Here is a 25,123-nt window from a genome sequence, read left to right as displayed (position 1 = left end):
AAACTCAGAGAGACACTGTCTCCAAATAAAATGTTTTTTTAAAAAAGTGGGGCTGGGGATGTGGCTCAGTGATTAAGTGCCCCTGGGTTCAATCCCCAGTACCAAAACAAACAAAAAACTACTGAGATTCCATCTCACCCAGTCAGAATGACCATTTCCAAACAAACAAATAACAAAACAAAAACAAGACCCCTGCACCTAGGTAGGTGCCATCACTGGTTGGTTGCAGTCACGGAGCAAGCTGGCGGGTGAGTCAGGCTGCCTACATCGTGGAGGGAGGCAGTGGGTAGCCATCCTGCCCACCAAGCAGGCCAAGGACAGACGTCATAACTGAGCGACCCCACCTGACCCCTGCACCTAGGTTGGTGCCATCACTGGTTGGTCACAGTCGCGGAGCGAGCTGGCAGGCGAGTCAGGCTGCTTGCATCAAGGAGGTAGCAGGCGGGCAACCAACCCGCCTGCCTTGCAGAGCTGGGCGGAGGGTAACCAACCCGCCCAACCACCAGGCCAAAGACAGACGCCATCACTGAACAACCCTGCCCGACCACCACACTGAGGTTTGTCACCATCACAGAGTTAGCCAGAGGCTTCTTTATACACTGGTGCAGGCATTTTGAATTACCCCTGAGGGCGTGGCCATCATTGGAAGGGCAACTCCCTTCCTGAAACACCTACAGGAGGCTAGAGGACCTCTGACAAGACCCAGGAGCCAAGAAGAGGAGGTATTGAGAGACTCAGGACCACCTCAAGCCACCGGGGAATATACCCCACCGGAAGGCCACCACCCCTAGAAGGCGAGCTTCCTAGTGGAGCACCACATTATCAAGCCCCTTCAAGACTTCAGACTACTGAAGGCTAAGAGGTGAGTTATTGGAAACCTACAGAGACAATATTACTCAATAGAGGAAGTCTGCAATATCCCAGAGTTTCACTATTGGAGGGGTTGATATCTGAACAATATGAGAAAACAAGGGAAGAAAATGTCCCAAACAAACCTAGATGGTATAGCAATATAATCCAATGACAGCATGGCAGAAGAAATGTCAGAAAGGGAGTTCAGAATGTACATAATTAAAATGATCAGGGAAGTAAACGAGGAGATGAAAGAGCAAATGCAGGCATTGAAGGATGAAATGAAAGGGCAAATGCAGGCATTGAATGATCGCACCAATCAACAGTTAAAAGAGCAAATACAGGAAGCAAAAGATCATTTCAATAAAGAGTTAGAGATACTGAAAAAAAAAACCCAGAAATCCTTGAAATGAAGGAAACAATAAACCAAGTTAATAACTCCATAGAAAGCATAACCAATAGGATAGAACACCTGGAAGACAGAATCTCAGATATCGAAAACAAAATATTTAATCTTGAAAACAAAGTTGACCAAACAGAGAAGACAGTAAGAAATCATGAACAGAATCTACAAGAACTATGGGATATCACGAAGGGTCCAAATTTAAGAATCATTGGGATTGAGGAAGGCTTAGAGAAAAAAACCAAAGGAATGAACAAACTATTCAATAAAATATCAGAAAATTTCCCAAATCTGAAGAATGAAATGGAAAATCAAGTACAAGAGGCTTATAGGACTCCAAATATACAAGAATACAACAGACCCACACCAAGGCACATTATAATGAAAATACCTAACATACAAAATAAAGACAGAATTTTAAAGGCTGCAAGAGAAAAGAATCAAATTACATTCGGGGGAAACAAATACGGATATCAGCAGATTTTTCAATCCAGACCCTAAAAGCTAAAGGCCTGGAACAACATTTTTCAAGCTCTGAAAGAAAACAGATGCCAACCAAGAATCATATACCCAGCAAAACTTACCTTCAGATTTGACAATGAAATAAAATCCTTCCATGATAAACAAAAGCTAAAAGAATTTACAAAAACAAGCCGGCATTACAGAACATTCTCAGCAAAATATTACATGAGGAAGAGATGAAAAACAATGATGTAAATCAGCAAAGGGAGGAACTACCCTAAAGGAACAACCAAATAAAGGAGAAATCAAGTCGTGTTGAAAAAAAGAAATGAGCCAAATGATCAGGAATACAAATCATATCACAATAATAACCCTGAATGTTAATGGCCTGAACTCATCAATCAAAAGACATAGAGTGGCAGATTGATTAAAAAGAAAAATCCAACAATTTGCTGCCTGCAAGAGACTCATCTCATAGAAAGAGATTCCCACAAACTAAAGATGAAAGGATAGGAAAAAGCATACCATGCACATGGACACAACAAAAAAGCCAGAGTATCCATCCTCATATCAGATAATGTGGACTTCAAGTCAAAGTTAGTCAGAAGTGATAAAGAAGGACATTTCATACTGCTTAAGGGAAGCATAAATCAGCAAGACATAATGATCATAAATATCTATGCCCCAAACACTGGCTCATCCATATACTTCAAACAAATCCTTTGGAATGCCAGAAATCTAATAGACCACAACACGATAATTCTAGGTGATTTTAACACACTTCTCTCACCACTGGACAGATCCTCCAAACAAAAATTGAACAAAGAAACCATAGATCTCAAAAACACAATCAATGTTTAGACTTAACGGACATTTATAGAATATACCATCCAACAAAGAGCAGATACACTTTCTTCTCAGCAGCATATTGATCCTTCTCTAAAATAGACCATATATTATGCCACAAAGCTACTATTAGCAAACACAAGAAGATAGAGATAATACCTTGTATTCTGTCAGATCAAAATGGATTGAAATTAGAAATAAATGACAGAGTAAAAAAACCAAAAACTACTCCAACACCTGGAGATTAAATAATATGCTATTGTATGATGAATGGATAACAGAAAATATCAGGAAGGAAATTAAAAAATCTTAGAGGTAAATGAGAACAAAGAGAAAACATATTCAAATATCTGGGACACTATGAAAGCAGTTCTTAAAGGAAAATTAATTACACGGAGCATATTCAATTAAAGAAGAAAAAAAAATCAACAAAGAAATGACCTAACACTACAGCTCAAAGCACTAGAAAAAGAACAGAACAACACCAAAAGTAGTAGAAGACAGGAAATAGTTAAAAACAGAGCTGAAATCAACAAAATTGAAACAAAAGAAACAATAGAAAAAATTGACAAATAAAGAGTTGGTTCTTTGAAAAAATAAACAAAATTGATAAACCCTTAGCCACACTAACAGAGAGAAGAAGAGAGAAATCCAAATTACTAAAATTCAGAATGAACAAGGAAATATCACAACAGACATGACTGAAATACAAAACATAATTAGAAGCTATTTTGAAAATCCATACTCCAACAAAACAGAAAACCTCAAACACATCAACAAATTTCTAGAGACATATGAATTACCTAAACTGAACAAGGAGGACATACACAATTTAAATAGATCAATTTCAAGCAATGAAATAGAAGAAGTCATCAAAAGCCTACCAACAAAGAAAAGTCCGGGACCAGATGGGTTCTCAGCCAACTTCTACAAAACCTTTAAGAAGAACTCATTACAATACTTCTCAAGTATTTCATGAAATAGAAGAGGAGGGAACCCTCCCAAACTCATTCTATGAAGCCAATATCACCCTGATACCTAAACCAGACAGAGACACATCGAGGAAAGAAAATTTCAGACCAATATCCTTAATGAACATCAATGCAAAAATTCTCAACAAAATCTTAGCAAATTGCATACAAAAATATATTAAAAAGACAGTGCACCACGATCAAGTGGGTTTTATCCCAGGGATGCAAGGTTGGTTCAGCATTCGGAAATCAATAAATGTCAATCACCATATCAACAGACTTAGAGTTAAGAATCACATGATTATTTCGATAGATGCAGAAAAAGCATTTGATAAAATACAGCATCCCTTCATGCTCAAAACACTAGAAAAAACAGGGATAGCGGGAACATTCCTTAACATTTGTAAAGGCCATCTACGCTAAGCCCATGGCCAATATTGTTCTAAATGGTGAAAAACTGAAAGCATTCCCCCTAAAAACTGGAACACGGCAGGGATGCCCTCTTTCACCACTTCTGTTCAACACTGTCCTTGAAACTCTAGCCAGAGCAATTAGACAAACTAAAGAAATTAAAGGGACACGAATAGGAAAAGAAGAACTCAAACTATCCCTGTTCACTGATGACATGATTATATATTTAGAGGAACCAGGAAATTCCACCAGAAAACTTTTAGAACTCATAAGTGAATTCAGTAAAGTAGCAGGATATAAGATTAATGCTCATAAATCCAATGCATTTTTATACATAAGTGATGAATCTTCAGAGAGAAGTTAGGAAAGCGACCCCATTCACAATAGCTTCAAAAAAAAAAAAAAATACTTGGGGATCAATCTAACCAAAGAGTGAAAGACCTCTACAAGAAGAACTACAGAACACTAAAGAAAGAAATTAAAGAAAACCTTAGAAGATGGAAAGATCTCCCATGTTCTTGGATAGGCAGAATTAATATTGTCAAAATGGCCATACTACCTAAAGTGCTATACAGATTCTATGTAATTCCAATTAAATCCCAATGATGTACCTTACAGAAATAGAGCAAGCACTCATGAAATTCATCTGGAAGAATAAGAAACCCAGAATAGATAAAGCAATCCTTAGCAGGAAGAGTGAAGCAGGGGGTATTGCAATACCAGAACTTCAACTAAACTACAAAGCAATAGTAACAAAAACGGCATGGTATTGGCACCAAAATAGACAGGTAGATCAATGGTACAGAATAGAGGACACAGACACAAACCCAAATAAATACAATTTTCTCTTACTAGACAAAGGGACCAAAATATGCAATGGAGAAAAGATAGCCTCTTCAACAAATGGTGCTAAGAAAACTGGAAATCCATATGCAACAGAATGAAACTAAACCCCTATCACTCACCCTGCACAAAAATAAACTCACAATGGATCAAGGATCTTGAAATCAGACCAGAGACCCTTCATCTTTTTTAATTTATTTTTATTGTAAACAAATGGGATACATGTTGGTTCTGTTTGTACATGGAGTAACAGCATACCATGTGCATATTCATAAATTTACATAGAGTAATGATGTTTGAATCATTCCATTATTTTTTTCCTTCCCCCCCACCCCTCCCACCTCTCTTTTCCCTCTATACAGTTCCTCCTTCCTCCATTCTTGTCCCCCTCCCACCCCCCATTAAGTGTCATCATCCACTTATCAGTGAGATCATTCCTCTTTTGGATTTTTGAGATTGGCTTATCTCACTTAACATGATATTCTCCAATTTCATCCATTTGCCTGCAAATGCCATAATTTTATTATTCTTTATAGCTGAGTAATATTCCATTATATATATATATATATACCAAAGCTTCTTTATCCATTCATCAATTGAAGGAAATCTAGGTTGGTTCCATAGTCTGGCTATTGTGAATTGAGCCGCTATGAACATGGATGTGGCTGTATCTCTGTAGTGTGCTGATTTTAAGACCTTTGGGTATAGGCCGAGGAGTGTGATAGCTGGGTCAAATGGTAAGTCCATTCCAAGTTTTCTGAGGAATCTCCACACTGCTTTCCAGAGTGGCTGCACTAATTTGCAGTCCCACCAGCAATGTATGAGTGTACCTTTTTCCCCACATCCTCGCCAACACCTATTGTTGCTTGCGTTCTTGATCATCACCATTCTAATTGGGGTGAGATGGAATCATAGTGTAGTTTTGATTTGCATTTCTCTTATTACTAAAGATGTTGAACATTTTTTCATATATCTGTTGATTGCTTGTAGATCTTCTTCTGTGAAGTGTCTGTTCATATCCTTAGCCCATTTGTTAATTGGATTATTTATATTCTTGGTGTAGAGTTTTTTGAGTTCTTTATATATTCTGGAAATTAGTGCTCTATCTGAAGTATGAATGGCAAAGATATTCTCCCACTCTGTAGGCTCTCTCTTCGCATTGCGGATAGTTTCCTTTGCTGAGAGAAAGCTATTTAGTTTGAATCTATCCCAGTTGTTGATTCTTGCTTTTATTTCTTGTGCTATGGGAGTCCTGTTAAGGAAGTCTGATCCTAAGCCAACAAGGAGAAGATTTGGACCTACTTTTTCTTCTATAAGAAGAAGGTCTGTGGTCTGATTCTGAGGTCCTTGATCCATTGTGAGTTGATTTTTGTGCAGGGTGAGAGATAGGGGTTTAGTTTCATTCTGTTGAATATGGATTTCCAGTTTTCCTAGCACCATTTGTTGAAGAGGCTGTCTTTTCTCCACTGTATATTTTTGGCCCCTTTGTCTAGTATGAGAAAATTGTATTTATTTGGGTTTGTGTCCATGTCCTCTATTCTGTACCATTGATCTACCTGTCTGTTTTGGTGCCAACACCATGCCGTTTTTGTTACTATTGCTTTGTAGTATAGTTGAAGTTCTGGTATTGCAATACCCCCTGTTTCATTCTTCCTGCTAAGGATTGCTTTAGCTATTCTGGGTTTCTTATTCTTCCAGATGAATTTCATGATTGCTTGCTCTATATCTGTGAGGTACATCATTGGGATTTTAACTGGAATTGCATTGAATCTGTATAGCACTTTTGGTAGTATGGCCATTTTGACAATATTAATTCTGCCTATCCAAGAACATGGGAGATCTTTCCATCTTCTAAGGTCTTCCTTAATTTCTTTCTTCAGTGTTTTATAGTTTTCATTGTAGAGATCTTTTACCTCTTTGGTTACATTGATACCCAAGTATTTTATTTTTTTTTAGGCTATTGCAAATGGAGTTGTTTTCCTCATTTCCCTTTCAGCTGTTTCTTCGCTTGTGTATAAAAATGCAGTAGATTTATGCATGTTGATTTTATAGCCTGCTATTTTGCTGAATTCATTGATGAGGTCTAGAAGTTTTCTGGAGGAGGATTTTGGATCCTCTAATGATAGAATCATGTCATCCACAAATAGTGACAGGTTAAGTTCCTCTTTTCCTATTCGTATCCCTTTAATTTCTTTAGTCTGTCTAATTGCTGTGGCTAGAGTTTCGAGGACAATGTTGAATAGAAGTGGTGAAAGAGGACATCCCTGTCTTGTTCCCATTTTTAAAGGGAATGGTTTCAGTTTTTCTCCATTAAGAATGATGTTGGCCATGGGTTTAGCATAAATAGCCTTTACAATGTTCAGGTATGTTCCTACTATCCCTATTTTTTCTAGTGTTTTCAGCATGAAGGGGTGTTGTATATTGTCAAATGTTTTTTCTGTGTCAATTGAAATAACCATATGATTGTTATCCTTCAGTCTATTGACATGATGGATTACGTTTATTGATTTACGGATGTTAAACCATCCTTGCATTCCAGGAATGAAACCCACTTGATCGTGGTGCACAATTTTCTTAATATGTTTTTGGATACGGTTTGCCAATATCTTGTTAAGGATCTTAGCATCTATATTCATCAAGGATATTGGTCTAAAATTTTCTTTCCTTGATGTGTCTTTTCCTGGTTTGGGTATGAGGGTGATATTAGCTTCATAGAATTAGTTCGGTAGGGTACCCTCCTTTTCTATTTCCTGGAATACTTTGAGAAGTATTGGAATGAGTTCTTCTTTGAAGGTCTTGTAGAACTCAGCTGAGACTCCGTCTGGTCCTGGGCTTTTCTTGGATGGTAGATTTTTAATGGCTTCTTCTATTTCATTGCTTGATATTGACCTGTTTAAATTGTGTATGTCCTCCTGGTTCAGTTTGGGAGGAGCATATGTTTCTAGAAATTTGTCAATGTCTTCGGTAGTTTCTATTTTGTTGGAATACAGATTTTCAAAGTAGCTTCTCATTATGTTCTGTATCTCAGTGGTGTCTGTTGTGATATTTCCTTTTGCATCATGTATTTTAGTAATTTGAGTCTTCTCCTTCTCTTTGTTAGTGTGGCTAAGGGTTTATCTATTTTGTTTACTTTCTCAAAGAACCAACTTTTTGTTATGTCAATTTTTTGAATCGTTTCTTTTGTTTCAATTCCATTGATTTCAGCTCTGATTTTAATTATTTCCTGTCTTCTACTACTTTTGCTGTTATTGTTATTCTGTTCTTCTTTTTGTAGGGCTTTGAGCTGTAATGTTAGGTCATTTAATTGTTGACTTTTCATTCTTTTCTGGAATGCGCTCCATGCAATGAATTTTCCTCTTAGTACCGCTTTCATAGTGTCCGAGAGATCTTGATATGTTGTATCATCATTCTCATTGACCTCTAAGAATTTTTTTATCTCCTCCCTGATGTTTTTTGTTATCCATGTTTCATTCAATAGCATATTATTTAATCTCCAAGTGTTGGAGTAATTTTCTTTTCTTACTTTGTCATTGATTTCTACTCTCAGTCCATTATGATCTGACAGAACACAAGGCAGTATCTCTATTTTTTTGCATTTCCTAAGGGCTGCTTTGTGGCATAACATATGGTCTATTTTCGAGAAGGTTCATGTGCTGCTGAGAAGAAAGTGTATCCGCTCGTTGATGGATGGAATATTCTATATATGTAAATTAAGTCTAGGTTATTGATTGTGTTATTGAGTTCTATGGTTTCTTTGGTTGGATTTTGTTTGGAAGATCTATCTAGTGGTGACAGCGGTGCATTAAAGTCACCCAGAATTATTGTGTTATTATGTGATTCCCAAAATTGAGAAGGATTTATTTGATGTACAGAAATGCACCATTGTTTGGGGCATAAATATTTACTATCCTTATGTCTTCCTGATTTATGGTTCCCTTAAGCAATATGAAATGTCCTTCTTTATCCCTTCTGACTAACTTTGGCTTGAAGTCCACTTTATCTGATATAAGGATGGAAGCCCCCACTTTTTTACTGAGTCCATGTGCATGGTAGGTTTTTTTTCCCATTCTTTCACCTTTAGTCTGTGGATGTCTTTTTCTATGAGCTAAGTCTCTTGCAGGCAGCATATTGTTGGGTCTTTCTTTTTAATCCTTTCTGCCAGTCTATGTCTTTTGATTGATGAGTGTAGGCCATTAATGTTCAGATATGATTTATTGAGATATGATTTGCATTCCCAGTCATTTGGCTTATTTTTGGTTTTTAAGTTGGCTTGGTTTCTCCTTTGAGTGGTTTTTCTCTAAGGTAGTTCCTCCCTTTGCTGACCTCCATTGTTGTTTTTCACTTCCTCCTCATGCAATATTTTGTTGAGAACATTCTGTAGCGCAGGCTTTCTATTTGTAAATTCTTTTAACTTTTGTTTATCATGGAAGGATTTTATTTCATCTTCAAATCTGAAGGTTAGTTTTGCTGGGTATAGGATTCTTGGTTGGCAACCATGTTCTTTCAGAGCTTGAAATATGTTGTTCCAGGCCCTTCTAGCTTTTAGAGTCTGGGTTGAGAAGTCGGCTGCTATCCGTATTGGTCTCCCCCATATATAATCTGATACTTTTCTCTTGCGGCCTTCAAAATCCTATCTTTATTTTGAATGTTAGGCATTTTCATTTTAATGTGCCTTGGTGTGGATCTGTTGTGATTCTGTGCATTTGGTGTTCTGTAAGCCTCTTGTATTTGATTTTCCATTTCATCCTTCAGGTTTTGAAAATTTTCTGATATTATTTCATTGAATAGGTTGTTCATTCCTTTGGTTTGTATCTCTGTGCCTTCCTCAATCCCAGTAATTCTTAAATTTGGTCTTTTCATGATGTCCCATAGTTCTTGGAGATTCTGTTCATGATTTCTTACCATCTTCTCTGTTTGGGCAACTTTATTTTCAAGATGAAATATTTTGTCTTCATTGTCTGAGGTTCTGTCTTCCAAGTGGTCTAGTCTTTTGGTGATGCTTTCCATTGAGTTTTTTATTTGGTTTATTGATTCCTTCATTGCAAGGATTTCCATTTGTTTTTTTTTTTTTTTTTGAGAATCTCTATCTTTTTGTTGAAATGATCTTTTGCTTCCTGCAGGTGCTCTTTCAGCTTATTGGTATTATCATTCATTGCCTGCATTTGCTCTCTTATCTCATCCTTTGCTTCGCGAATCTTCTTAATCATGTATAATCTGAAGTCCTTTTCTGACATTTCTTCTAACATACTGTCATTGGATTCTATTACTATAGAATCTAGATTTGTTTGGATCATTTTCTTCCCTTGTTTTTTCATGTTGTTCATGTATCTTCCCCTCTACCGCTGCAGATCTGGGGTATTGCAGATTTCCCCCTATAGGCTTATAGTGGCCCTATAGGTTTCCAAAACCCTTTCTTTAAGGGGAGATCAATATTAGCAGTGCCCAAACCAGACACTATGCAATCCTATACCAAATAACCCCTATGGGGACAATAACATCATGTAAATTAGGGAGAAAGCTATTCTGAGGGAACAGGTAAACCGAAGCAAAAGAAAGCAAGAAATGTAAAGAAATAAAAACTTAAATTTTTTTTTTAAAAAAAGGAGAAAAAAGAAAATCTACTGTATAATAGTCATATTGTAATGAAACCTCCCAGTGTTCAGTAGCCTGATGTATGAGAGGGACCTGAGAATGAGCTTCAAGCCTCCAGCAGGCATCGCAGGATGGAATTTGCCCCACCCAAAAATCGGAGCTACGGCTTCCAGGATTATCCAAGATGCCGCTCTGGCTTCGAAATGTGTTGGCAAATGGGGAGATGCAGCTCAGGGTTGGACGTGGTCAGCTGGAGGTCCTGGAGACAGGAGGCAGTTGGTCCGGCAGGGGTCCTGGAGGTCCAGTGTGTTTGGTGTGGTTGTGGGATCCTGGAGGCTGGGTGCAATCAGTTGGGTTCCCGGTGATAGGGCGCAGTCAGTTGGTCTGGGGGTCCTGGCGGCAGGGAGCAGTCAGTTGATGTGAGGGCCCCAGAGGCAGGGAGTGATTGGTCGGGCTGAGGGATCCTGGAGACGGGACTCATTCAGTCCTGCCAGGGGTCCTACAGGGCCTGGCTCTTGTGTCAAGATGGCGGCAGCCAAGTGTAATCAAACCTGCAGGTACTGTGACAGTGAACTTCCAGGCAGCAGCAGGCAGCTGGTTCTCCACTGGCGGTCTGTGGTCAATCTGCTGGCAGCTGTCGGACGATCGGGAGGTGAACCTCAAGCGTTGGGTGATGGATAGGGGTAAGGCAGGCGATGGACTGGCGAGAGGCAAGCAAATGGCGGATGATAGACGCCTGACAGTGAACAATCTGCTCTCAATAAAGGTGACGATATGCTGGCAGACTGCAGGTCATCACAGCAGATAAATGGGGTAAAGAGCAGGGGATCAATAAGCAGCAAAAACTGCCTCACCGAGAAACAGATATCCTCTGCTTGAATCCGGCGTAGCGGAGCGACAAGGAATGCAGCCTCCCTCTAGACCGCCATCTTGGATCTCCCGGTATTAATTTTTTTTAAAGCTTGGTAAAATTGGGCAGTGAATTTGTGGGGTCCTATGCTTTTCTTTGTTGGGGGACATTTTATTACTGCTTAAATCTCATTATTTGTTATAGATCTGTTAGTTTTTTTTTTTAATGATCTTGGTTCATTTTTTTTGGTAGAAATTTGTTCATATGTGTCTAGAAATTTTTTTATTTCTTCTGGATTTTCATTTAGTTAGCATATGATTTTTCAAAATACTCCCTAAGGATCTAGTGAATTTTAGTGTTATATGTTGTAACATCCCCCTTTTAAACTCTAATTTTTATTATTTGTGTCTTTTCTCTTTTTGTTTTGGGTCGTTTAGCTAAAGATTTGTCATTCTTCTTTATTTGTTCAAAGAACCAACTTTTATATTGGTACCAGAATTGAATTCAGGGGTGCTTTACCACTGAGCTACATCCCCAGTTCTTTTATTTTTTATTTTGAAACACGGTTTTATTAAGTTGCTCAGGCTGGCCTTGAACTTGCAATCCTCCTGCCTCAGCCTTGCAAGTCACTGGATTATAGGCATTTGCCACCTCACCTGGCCATGAAACCAACTCTTTCATTTATCTTTTGTATTACTCTTTTAGTCTCTAATTTATTTCTGCTTGACCTTTTTCTTTTCTTGTCCTGATTTTGGGATTGCCCAGTTATTGTTTTTCTAAGTAGTTATGAGACCTTGACTATATCCTGACATTATTTATTTGAGACTTTTTTTTTTTAATGTAGGCACTGATAGCTATAAACTTCCTCTTGGTACTATTTTTGTTCTGGTATGTTTTGTTTCATTTTCATTTTGTGCTAGAAATTTTCAAATTTAAATTTCTTCTCTGATTTCTTCTATGACCCACTGTTTATTCCAAAGTGTATTGTTCAGCCTTCATGTATCTGTATTATTTTTTAAAGTTTTTCTTGCTATTGGTTTCTGGTTTCATTCTGTTATGATCTGAAAGGTACAAGAAATTATTATTTTTTTGTATTGGTTAAGACTTGGTTTATGGTCTGAAATATGATCAATTTTGGAAAATATTTGTAGCTATTGGATAGAATAGTCTGTATATATCTGTTAAGTCCATTTGATCTGTAGTGTAGTTTAGCTCTGATGATTCTTGTTGATTTTTCTTGTCTGGATGATCTGTTTATTGGTGTTAGTGGGGTATTGAGGTCACTGACTACTTTTACACTGGGAGCTGTCTATCCCTTTAAGTCAAACCAGTAGTGGTTGTTTTATAAAATTGGGTGCTCTGACATTCAGTGCATATGTATTTGCAATTGTTATAATCTGTTGATAGATTGTTCCCTTTATCGACTTGTAGTGATCATCTTTGTGTTTTCTAATTTTGTCTTGAAGTCTGTTTTGTCAAATATGAGTATAGCTAACCCTGTTTACTTTTGGATTCCATTTGCTTGGAATATCATTTTCCATCCTTGTACTGTCAACTTGTAGGTCTTTGCTGGCAAGATGAGTTTCTTGCAGGCAGCATATTGTTGGGTTTTATTTTTTAATCCAGTCAGCCTGTCCACATCTTTAAATTGGGGAATTAAGAACATTTATATTCAAGGTGTTATTGAAAGGTATGTTCTAGTTCCCATCATTTTTTAATACTGTTGTTTTATTCTGCTTGTTTTGAATATTCTGTATTCATTTCTTTCTCCCTTATTCATCTTGAAGGTTTGATGGTTTACTTAATAATGTTCGATTCTTTCCTAATTCTCATTTGCTTTTCTACTCTTGCAATGAGAATTATTCTTTCTCATGCAGTTATTTTCTTTCAGGACTTGAAGTACATCATTCCATCCCCTCCTGGCCTTTAAACTGTATACTGAGAAATCTGTTGTTCATCTGGTGGGTTTAACTTCATATGTGACCTAGTGCATCTCTCTTGCAGTTTTTAACATTTCTTTGTTCTGTAGTCTTAGAAGTTTATAATAACTTGTGGAGAGTTTCTTTTTTTGACCATGTCTGTTTGGGGTTACAAATGCCTCCTGTACCTGGATGTCTATATCGTTCCCAAGATTTGGGAAATTTTCTGTTTAACTGGAATAAGTTTTCTATGCCTTTAACCTGTGAGTCTTCCCTTGTCTCTTCCAATGATATGTATATTTGGTCTTTGAATAGTGTCCCATGGCTCTTATATGTTCTCTTCATTCTTTCTTTTGTTTTACTCTTATTACTGTCTGACTATGATAATTCATCATCTTGTCTTTAACTTCTGATTTTTTTCTGCTTATTCTAATATATTGGTGAAGCTTTTTAAAAATTTTTTAAAATTTGTTATAATTGGCTATACCTGACAGTAGAAAGCATTTTGACACATTGTACACAAATGGAGCATAACTTCTCATTCCTGTGGCTGTAGTTTGCTTTTAACTGAGTTTTTTTTATTTGAGTTATTGAACATTTCATTTCCAAGATTTTTTTTTGAAACACAGCCAATTTTATTTAAATACTTCAAAATGTATACTGAATATGTTAATTGCTTCTAAAATGTGCCACCCTTCACATAATGGCCTTATTATTTCATCTTTCCTTTTTTCATGTATTCTTTACAGTTCTTCAGTAGAAGCCAGAATCTTGGGTTGCCCAGTTAGGAGCCTCTGACCTACTATTCTGATTAAGTTTCTTTTCAATGTTCATGGCCAACGTTTGGCTTCTAAAAGAAAGGCTTTTGGTCTTTTCAATCACTTGCTGATAGGGTGAGACTGCATTGTTGCCCATAACCACATGGCCTAATTTAGAATCAATCTTAGCATCCAGTCTTGCATTTCTAATCAGATTGACAATCCACCTTTCGGCTTCTTCTGGAGTCATGTTCAATTTACCTGCCAACATATTAATGCTGATACACTGATGGATTCGACAAAAAGTCTCAAATATAAACAGACGGGCATTTTCAATGAAATCCTCAAGACAAGCCACCAGGAAGAAGTCATTCACAAGCACTGATTCACATTCCCTCAGCTTTTTCTGAGCCCCATCAAAGTCAAAGTTAACATATAAGCATTCAACAAATTCAGTAATTGGGTCTTTATATGTATAAGACTCCTGTTGAATAACTTTTACTAGATCTTTTAGCACCTGCCGGCGTTTGCGAACATCTTTGTTCCTTATGACCGCAGTAGTCAAATAGCGGAGAATATGTGGACACATAGTCTGAATTGCATTAAGATACTGTGGTTGGTAAAGGAAGAGATCAATGATATTATCACGACCTTTGGGGTGATTGAAGAAAACGAACAAAGACCAGTGAATGAGCCATGTTCGCTGCTGAAGAGACTGAAGTGGAGAACTTACAGAATTATTATCTATGGTCTCTTTTAATCGTGTAAGATCTTCCATAGCTGCATCCCAATTCTGCATCAAGATCTCAGAAGCCAGTTTTCCCCATAGTGAACTTAAATCATTTCTATCTGTTGCTGGGACCAACACTCTAAAAAAGTAAAGGTATTCTGCTGCTCCTGAGTAATTTCCACATTCATACTGGAATTTTGCGTACCTGTAGAGTGTATCTAAATATTCTTGCCTAAATCCATGCTTGTCTGCCAGGTAGTCAAATAGCATCCGACCATCCCTAGTTGACTGCATTTGCCTTGTAGTTTCTGGATCTTCAAACATCTTCACAATTGGTTCTGTTTCTGCCTGAAGCCGTTTCAACTGTGCAACAACTGTGGTTCTTTTTTCTCTCAAAGCATGAGGAATATCATCAGAATAAAGGTTTTTGTACACATCCATAGCAAAGTCTACCATGTTGGTGTCACTAAGAAGATCCAATTTCCCTTGAAGTAATTCCTTTTCATTATATATCTCTTTCACGGAGAGAAACTCAAGGAGCGGAAATACCAGATGACGATCCAAAAAGTGCGCGATACGAGTAGTCAAGTCGTACTCCGCCATCTTGCCAAAGAAAAAGCCCAAGATTTCTGTTTGGTTCTTTTTCAGAATCTATATCTCTTTTTATTGAATTGCTTTTTCATATCCTGCATTGTCTTTCTTAATTCATTCAGCTGTTTGTTATCTTTGAATTCACTGATATTTCAAAACAGTTCTTTGAATTCTTTGTCCAACATTTCATCACCTTTGTTATTTTTGGAATTAGTTACTAGAGAGTTACTAACTTTTGAAGGAGTTATGTTGCTTTGTGTTTTCATATTTCTTATGGTTGTATCTTGAAAGTTTTGCATCTGTTCTGGTAGAACAGTTTGTCAGTGATGTGTCTTCTGAAAGAGTATGGGAGCAACCTATGCTCAGGTTCCTCATTTGTGCAGTGTTTGCAACAGTTGTGCTTTTGCTGTTGCTATGGGGGTGAGAGTTCAGGAGTGGGACTTCAGGTCCCTCTTAGCTATTTGGGGCCAGAGTGTTGGCTGGGGTTTGTATCTCCTCTGTTCTTTAACTTGAATTATCTGCCAGAGTTTGAGCAGAACTTGGGCATGGCTGGAACAGGTATAATTTCTCTCAACTGGCTCAGATGTGATTTACCTACCCAACATTCTTAAGGTGCCAGACTCAATCCCCACCATTGTTAAAAAAAGAGCCAACAAACTTTAAAAACAATAACATAAGCCAGATATATAAATACAGTAAAAAAAATAACAATCACAATACCAATAACAATAGGACAAAAAGGGGTAAAAATAATAATAGTAGATGATGAAATAGTCAAAATTTAATAAAATTAAAATTAATTTTAAAAAATAACAGGAGAATAGTAAGGAAGGGGAAACAAAGTAAAAAAAATAAAGAAGAAAAAATGTATTAAAATGGAAAAAATGAAGCTGGAGATGGTGGTGTAAGTCTGTAATCCCAGTGACACCAAAGGCTGAGGCAGGAGGATTATAAGTTGGAGGCTAGCCTCAGCAATTTAGCAATACTCTCTCCCCAAATAAAAAGGATTGGCAACACAGCCCAGAGGTAGAACACATCGGGGCTCAATCCCCAGTATCTGGCAGGGGGCGGGGGGGGGGGGGAGGAAAAAATGAGAACAATAAGAAAAAAAAAAAAACAATGAAAGCCTTAGAAAATGACAAAAAATAATGAGAAATTTAAAAAATAATACAAGAATAGAGGCGGGGCTGGGGGAAAGAGTCAAAATTTCCTCCTAGGCTGGCTCTCTTGGATTTGAGGTGATTCTTTCTAGGTCTTATAACATTGGACTCTGCCAGGTGTGGCAGGAGTATGAGGGCGGGCATCACAGCTAAAGCCTGTTGGGTTTCCTCTGTGCTCAGACCCAACAGGTTGGTGTTTCAGGTGTTATCAGGCTGTGCTCTGCATTTCTTACCTACAGGTTAAGGAAATGTTGACTGTGCCAGGGCTGTATTCCTTCTAGAAGCTTTTTTATACTGACCCCAGGGCAAGAAGAAGGTTGGTGCCACCACAAGCCCTTCTTGCCCACTGAGCTTTGGTGGTATATGGACCGTGCCAGGTGAGTGTGCACTCCTCACTCCAGAGGCCTTGGTTCCTGCACCCAGTGGCGTGGCTAATGTTTGGGCAAGCCCTCTTCCCCATTCAAGCTTTGGTGGTTGTAGTTCACATGAGATGGGTGTATATTCAACCTGAAAGTGTCTAGTGTGTGCCCCCATGGTTTTGTCAAATTACCAAGCCAGGTGTACCCCCAGAAAGCCTCCAAAAGTGGGAGGTGAAACCAAACCCCTGAGTTCTGTGCTGCAGGGCAGGGACTAAGGGGTGCAGGAATGAGAGATTTGTCAGCCTGAGTCTGCTCATTCTCACTCTTGGCCCCCTTGTGAAACCACAAACGACTGGTGTAGCTCCTTGTCACAGTGTGGAACCACCAACCACTATGCCCTCCACTCTCCTCCCTGTCATAGTCCGTGCTCCTCACTACTTAGGTCTCAGGGAGTTTGTGTTAGACACTCCTCCAAATCACCACTGTTGATGTGGTTGGGTGTCCACAGGAACCCTGAATTGTGGTTGTTTTGGGTTTTCTGCACCCAGATTGGTTTAGTTCCTAACAATAGGACCCTCTTAAGATGGCTCCTGGGTATAGCACTTTGAGAATTTGCTGAGATGTAATGAATCTCTTCTCTAAAGTTAGCTTTTTGTACAGGAGGGTGTCTTTTTAGACCAAATCCACAAACTGGGTTAAAGCTTGTAAAAACCCTGTATTTCTCCTGCAGTTAGGATGCCCAGTCTGCTGTTATGATTGGGGTGTACCTTCTCCAGCTTATCTTATGCTTGCAGTGGGGAGCCAGGGTTGAAGTTGTAAAGTTGTAATTTTCTCTGAGATGCCTTTCTGATTCTCCATGCTGTTTAGGTTTCCCCTCACTTCTTAATTGATTCCCACAGTTATTCCTCTCTTTGCTCAGAATATATCAAATGCCATAATTTTAAAACTGGAAAGACAAGAATATATAGTTGAAGAATATATTTGTGGTACATGTACCAGCCAAATATTCCTATATTAATTTTCAGGATATATAAAGAACTCAAAAAACTTAACACCAAAAAAAAAAAAAAAAAAAAGCCCAATAAATAAATGGGCAAAGGAAATGAGCAGACACTTCACAAAAGAAGAAATATGATCGGTCAACAAGTACATGAAGAAATATTCAACATCTCTAGCAGGTAGAGAAATGCAAATTAAAACTACACTGAGATTTCATCTCACCCTAGTCAGAATGGCAATTATCAAGACTATAAGTAACAGTAAATGTTGGTGAGGATGTGGGGGAAAAGGTACACTCATATATTGTTGGTGGTACTCCAAATTGGTGCAATCACTCTGGAAAGCAGTATGGAGATTCATCAGAAAACTAGGAATGGAACTATCATTTGATCCAGTTATCCCACTCCTCAGTTTATATCCAAAGGACTTAAAATCAGCATGCTATATCAACACTGCCACATCAATGTTTATAGCAGCTCAATTTGTAATAGCTAAACTATGGAACCAGACTAGGTGTCCTTCAGTATATGAATGGATAAAGCAATTGTAATATATATACACACTGGAATATTACTTAGCCATAAAGAGAAACAAACTTATGACATTTTCTGGTAAATGGATGAAACTGGAGAATATCATGCTAAGTGAAATAAGCCAACCCCCCAAAAGACAGGCCAAATCTCTCTGATATGCATATGGTAACTGACAATAAGAGGAGGGGATAGGGAAGAATAGAAGTACATTGGATTAAATAAAGGGGAATGAAGGGAAGGGAGGGAAATGGGAACAGGAAAGATAGTAGAATGAACTAGACATCACTTTCCTATGTTCACATATGAATATATGACCAATATAATTCCACATCATGTACAACCAGAAGAATGGGAAGTCATACTCCATGTATGTAATAATAATAATAATAATATGTCAAAATAATTCTACTGGCAAGTATACTAAAAAGAACACATTTTTTAAAAAGGTAAAAAAAGTCATCAAGGAAAAAAGTTACTATCTGTAATAATAAAAATTCTTACAAATGGATTGGAAAAAGACAAATCCACAGAAAAATGACAAGAACATAAACAAGGCAACCTAAATATTTATTAGCTATTTTCCAGTAATTAAGTAAAGACAAATTTCTAATAGGATGATATTTCACACCTGGCAAGATTGGCAAAATTAAGAAGTCTGACAATAGCAAATATTAGTAAGGGTGTGGAATTAAGGAATATCTTGTACACTATTGATAGGAAAAGAAATTGCACAACCATAGTGAAAAACAATTTGGAAATATCTGTTAAAACTAAAATGCACATAACTATCTACAATCCAGCAGTTCCACCCCAAGGTGATATACCCCTTAGAAACTCTGCATTATATGCATAAGGAGATATACAAAAATATTTATATGATGTCCAACATCTATTAATAAAGGAATAAAATATTGTGGCATATTTACCTAGAATTCAAAACAATGAAAACGAACAGACTGGATCTGTATAACAACTTGGTTAAATCTCACAAATAAAAGGTGTAGTGTGAATAAAGCAAATTGCAGAACACACTTATATAAAGCTTAAATTGTATTTCAGTTGAATTGTGAATATATAGTTGTCCACTCATTATTCTTCATACTTTTTTATGTATCCGAACTATTTAATTAAATAGTATTTTAAAAGAATAATAGTTTTTTACCCTTTTTATGAGTGTAATACAAAGAGGAAGGGGATATAAGTTATTAGGATAAATAATATAAAATTTCAATATGAGTTGAATATTTTCTGTGAATGCTTTATAAGATTAGTCTGACTTTAGTCATATACTTATGAGGAATGAAATAAATTTTTAAGTCTTGGTCCTTGTGCATGTTAGGCAAGTGCTCTACCACTGGCTGTATGACCAGCCTTTAGATTTAGTATTTTGTTTTTTTTGTTTTTTTGTACTGGGGATTGAACTCGGGCACTCAACCACTGAGCCACATCCCAAGCCCTATTTTGTATTTTATTTAGAGACAGGGTCTCACTGAGTTGCTTAGGGCCTTGCTTTTTGCTGATGCTGGCTTTGAACTTGTGATCCTCCTGCCTCAGACTCCTGAGCTACTGAGATTAAAGGCATGTGCTACTGTGTCAGGCTTGGATTTAGTTTAAGAAAACAACTTTTAAACTGAATTTATAGTTCTACTGAATTTATAGTATCTTATCATCAGTTATAATTATACCTATATGTAAAGAAAACCATTCACAAAAATCTATTTTCAAGGACACATTCTTTAAAAACTTACTTTAATGATTCTAGAGGTCCTCTTTCTACAGAAATCTCAGAAAATATTGCTAATGAATATCAGTGGAGCTGGCAACTGTTTTCTTTCTTGTTCCAGAATCCACTCTCCAAACTCCCTAACTCTGAACTCTGATTTCTATCTCGCCTCCAACTTAATTACATAATGCAGCATTACTTAATGGCAAAGCAAGAATTTGTTATTTGGGCTAAATCATATTAACTGCCTCAACCAATAAAGGTAGGGTTGTTTTTATGCTGACCTTGACACTTGGATGTTACAGCTATCTTCTTGAGAACTGCTAGATTAATTTGATGAAATGTCGTGGGGTTTTCTTTCTTTGTCTGCCTCCCTATCTTAACTTATTTTATTTCACTTATTTAATTTAAAAAGTAGACAGGAATTGGGAATGTAACTCATAGTAGAGCACTTGCCTAGCATGTGCAAGGCCCTGGGTTCAATGCCCAGAACCACAAAAGTAAATAAATAAAAGTAGACAAGATAAACATGTGATTGAAATAAAAGAGAATGAGGCAAAAATATTTAAATTAATACATTTAATTTCTTCTAAATTCAATAAAAGTTTTTGCTTATGAATTTATTTTGAATTTCATATAAATGTAAAAGAATTGGTTTCATTTTTGTTTAACATGTATTAATATATATTAATAGGGTTCAGTGAATTTCAAAACATGCATATAGTATGTGCCAATCAAATCCAGCCTCCTTTTTTATTTATTTATTTTATTGTAAACAAATGGGATACATCTTGTTTCTCTGTTTGTACATGGAGTAAAGGCATACCATTTGTGTAATCATAAATTTATATAGGGAAATGTTGTTTGATTCATTCTGTTATTTTTTCCCTTCCCCCCCACCCCTCCCACCACTCTTTTCCCTCTATATAGTCCTTCCTTCCTCCATTCTTGCCCCCCTCCCTAACCCTAACCCTAACCCCTCCCACCCCCCATTATGTGTCATCATCCGCTTATCAGTGAGATCATTCGTCCTTTGGTTTTTTGAGATTGGCTTATCTCACTTACCATGATATTCTCCAACTGCATCCATTTACCTTCAAATGCCATAATTTTATCATTCTTTATGGCTGAGTAATATTCCATTGTGTGTGTGTGTATGTGTGTGTGTGTGTGTATATATATATATATATATATATACCACTGTTTCTTTATCCATTCATCAATTGAAGGACATCAAGGTTGGTTGGTTTCACAATTTGGCTATTGTCAATTGAGCAGCTGTGAACATTGTTGTGGCTATATCTCTGTAGTATGCTGATTTTAAGACCTTTGGCTATAGGCCAAGAAGTGGGATAGCTGGGTCAAATGGTGGGTCCATTCCAAGCTTTCTGAGGAATCTCCACACTGCTTTCCAGAGTGGCTGCACTAATTTGCATCCCCACCAGCAATGTATGAGTGTACCTTTTCCCCCACATCCTCTCCAACACCTATTGTTGCTTGTGTTCTTGATAATCGCCATTCTAATTGGGGTGAGATGGAATCTTAGGGTAGTTTTGATTTGCATTTCTCTTATTACTAGAGATGTTGAACATTTTTTCATATATCTGTTGATTGCTTGTAGATCTTCTGTGAAGTGTCTGTTCATATCCTTAGCCCATTTGTTGATTGGGTTATTTGTTATTCTTCATGTAGAGTTTTTTGAGTTCTTTATATATTCTGGAAATTAGTGCTCTATCTGAAGATGAGTGGCAAAGATTTTCTCCCACTCTGTAGGCTCTCTCTTCACATTGTTGATAGTTTCCTTTGCTGAGAGAAAGCTATTTAGTTTGAATCTGGCCCAGTTATTGATTCTTGCTTTTATTTCTTGTGCTATGGGAGTCCTGTTATGGAAGTCTGATCCTAAGCCGAATATTGAAGATTTGGACCTACTTTTTCTTCTATAAGAAGAAGGTCTGTGGTCTGATTCTGAGGTCCTTGATCCATTGTGAGTTGAGTTTTGTGCAGGGTGAGAGATAGGGGTTTAATTTCATTCTGTTGCATATGGATTTCCAGTTTTCCCAGCACCATTTGTTGAAGAGGCTGTCTTTTCTCCACTGTATATTTTTGGCCCCTTTGTCTAGTATGAGAAAATTGTATTCATTTGGGTTTGTGTCCATGTCCTCTATTCTGTACCATTGATCTACCTGTCTGTTTTGGTGCCAATACCATGCCGTTTTTGTTACTGTTGTTTGTAGTATAGTTGAAGATCTGGTATTGCGATACCCCCTGTTTCATTCTAAGGATTGCTTTATCTATTCTGGGTTTCTTATTCTTCCAGATGAATTTCATGAGTGCTTGCTCGATTTCTGTAAGGTACGTCATTGAGATTTTAATTGGAATTACATTGAATCTGTAGAGCACTTTTGGTAGTATGGCCTTTTTGACAATATTAGTTCTGCCTATCCAAGAACATGGGAGATCTTTCCATCTTCTAAGGTTTTCTTTAATTTCTTTCTTTAGTTTTCTGTAGTTCTTCTTGTAGAGGTCTTTCACTCTTTGGTTAGATTGATCCCCAAGTATTTTTTTTTTTTTTTTTTTTTGAAGCTATTGTGAATGGGGTCGCTTTCCTAACTTCTCTCTGAAGATTCATCACTTATATATAAAAATGCATTGGATTTATGAGCATTAATCTTATATCCTGCTACTTTACTGAATTCACTTATGAGTTCTAAAAGTTTTCTGGTGGAATTTCCTGGTTCCTCTAAATATATAATCATGTCATCAGTGAACAGGGATAGTTTGAGTTCTTCTTTTCCTATTCATGTCCCTTTAATTTCTTTAGTTTGTCTAATTGCTCTGGCTAGAGTTTCAAGGACAGTGTTGAACAGAAGTGGTGAAAGAGGGCATCCCTGCCGTGTTCCAGTTTTTAGGGGGAATGCTTTCAGTTTTTCACCATTTAGAACAATATTGGCCATGGGCTTAGCGTAGATGGCCTTTACAAATGTTAAGGAATGTTCCCGCTATCCCTGTTTTTTCTAGTGTTTTGAGCATGAAGGGATGCTGTATTTTATCAAATGCTTTTTCTGCATCTATCGAAATAATCATGTGATTCTTAACTCTAAGTCTGTTGATATGGTGATTGACATTTATTGATTTCCGAATGCTGAACCAACCTTGCATCCCTGGGATAAAACCCACTTGATCGTGGTGCACTGTCTTTTTAATATATTTTTGTATGCAATTTGCTAAGATTTTGTTGAGAATTTTTGCATTGATGTTCATTAAGGATATTGGTCTGAAATTTTCTTTCCTCGATGTGTCTCTGTCTGGTTTAGGTATCAGGGTGATATTGGCTTCATAGAATGAGTTTGGGAGGGTTCCCTCCTCTTCTATTTCATGAAATACTTGAGAAGTATTGTAATGAGTTCTTCTTAAAGGTTTTGTAGAAGTTGGCTGAGAACCCATCTGGTCCCGGACTTTTCTTTGTTGGTAGGCTTTTGATGACTTCTTCTATTTCATTGCTTGAAATTGATCTATTTAAATTGTGTATGTCCTCCTTGTTCAGTTTAGGTAATTCATATGTCTCTAGAAATTTGTTGATGTGTTTGAGGTTTTCTGTTTTGTTGGAGTATAGATTTTCAAAATAGCTTCTAATTATGTTTTGTATTTCAGTCATGTCTGTTGTGATATTTCCTTGTTCATTCTGAATTTTAGTAATTTGGGTTTTCTCTCTTCTTCTCTCTGTTAGTGTGGCTAAGGGTTTATCAATTTTGTTTATTTTTTCAAAGAACCAACTCTTTATTTTGTCAATTTTTTTCTATTGTTTCTCTTGTTTCAATTTTGTTGATTTCAGCTCTGTTTTTAACTATTTCCTGTCTTCTACTACTTTTGGTGTTGTTCTGCTCTTCTTTTTCTAGTGCTTTGAGGTGTAGGTTAAGTCATTTATTTTTTATTTTTTCTTCTTTTGTTGAATGCGCTCCATGAAATAAATCTTCCTTTAAGTACTGCTTTCATAGTGTCCCAGAGATTTTGATATGATGTGTCTTTGTTCTCGTTTACTTCTAAGAATTTTTTTATTTCCCTCCTGTTGTCTTCTGTTATCCATTCATCATATAATAGCGTATTACTTAATCTCTAGGTGTTGGAGACGTTTCTGTTTTTTATTCTGTCATTTATTTCTAATTTCAATCCATTATGATCTGATAGAATACAAGGTAGTATCTTCTATCTTCTTGTATTTGCTAACAGTAGCTTTGGGCATAAAATATGGTCTATTTTAGAGAAGGATCCATGTCCTGCTGAGAAGAAAGTGTATTCGTTCTTTGTTAGATGGTATATTCTATATATGTCCGTTATGTCTAAATTGTTGATTGTGTTATTGAGATGTATGGTTTCTTTATTCAATTTTTGTTTGGAAGATCTATCCAGTGGTGAGAGAGGTGTGTTAAAATTCCCTAGTATTATTGTGTTGTGGTCTATTTGATTTCTGGCATTCCAAAGGATTTGTTTGATGTATATGGATGAGCCACTGTTTGGGGCATAGATATTTATGATTATTATGTCTTGCTGATTTATGCTTCCCTTAAGCAGTATGAAATGTCCTTCTTTATCCCTTCTGACTAGTTTTGGCTTATAGTCCACATTATCTGATATGAGGATGGATACTCTGGCTTTTTTGCTGTGTTTATGTGCATGGTATGTTTTTTCCCATCCTTCACCTTTAGTCTGTGGGAATCTCTTTGTATGAGATGAGCCTCTTGCAGGCAGCAAATTGTTGGATTTTTCTTTTTAATCCAATCTGCCACTCTATGTCTTTTGATTGATGAGTTCAGGCCATTAACATTCAGGGTTATTATTGTGATATGATTTGTATTCCTGATCATTTGGCTCATTTCTTTTTTTCAACATGACTTGATTTCTCCTTTATTTGGGCGTTCCTTTAGGGTAGTTCCTCCCTTTGCTGATTTACATCATTGTTTTTCATCTCTTCCTCATGTAATATTTTGCTGAGAATGTTCTGTAATGCCGGCTTTGTTTTTGTAAATTCTTTTAGCTTTTGTTTATCATGGAAGGATTTTATTTCATTGTCAAATCTGAAGGTAAGTTTTGCTGGGTATATGATTCTTGGTTGGCATCTGTTTT

At 37.0% G+C, this 25,123-nt stretch overlaps 2 protein-coding genes across 21 annotated transcripts in view; one reads left to right on the top strand and one right to left on the bottom strand.

The window, feature by feature from the left end:
- The window catches only part of SCMH1 (Scm polycomb group protein homolog 1), a 348,969-nt gene that overhangs the window by 73,861 nt on the left and 249,985 nt on the right, over nucleotides 1–25,123 (top strand). The gene's annotated exons all lie outside the window — the stretch shown is intronic.
- LOC306641495 (eukaryotic translation initiation factor 3 subunit E-like) lies at nucleotides 13,775–15,250 on the bottom strand. The gene has a single exon (XM_079106624.1). The coding sequence runs from the start codon at nucleotides 15,238–15,240 to the stop codon at nucleotides 13,903–13,905; it is 1,338 nt and encodes a 445-aa protein (XP_078962750.1). The 5' UTR covers nucleotides 15,241–15,250; the 3' UTR covers nucleotides 13,775–13,902.

Source organism: Sciurus vulgaris, assembly GCF_902686455.1.
Source record: "Sciurus vulgaris genome assembly, chromosome: 1".
Classification (NCBI taxonomy): domain Eukaryota; kingdom Metazoa; phylum Chordata; class Mammalia; order Rodentia; family Sciuridae; genus Sciurus; species Sciurus vulgaris.
The sequence above is the reverse complement of the archived record's forward strand: the minus strand, read 5'-3'. Positions and strand labels throughout refer to the sequence as shown.

Coding starts and splice junctions, on each gene's coding strand:
- LOC306641495 (XM_079106624.1), bottom strand. CDS start 15,240: ATGGCGGAGTACGACTTGACTACTCGTATCGCGCACTTTTTGGATCGT.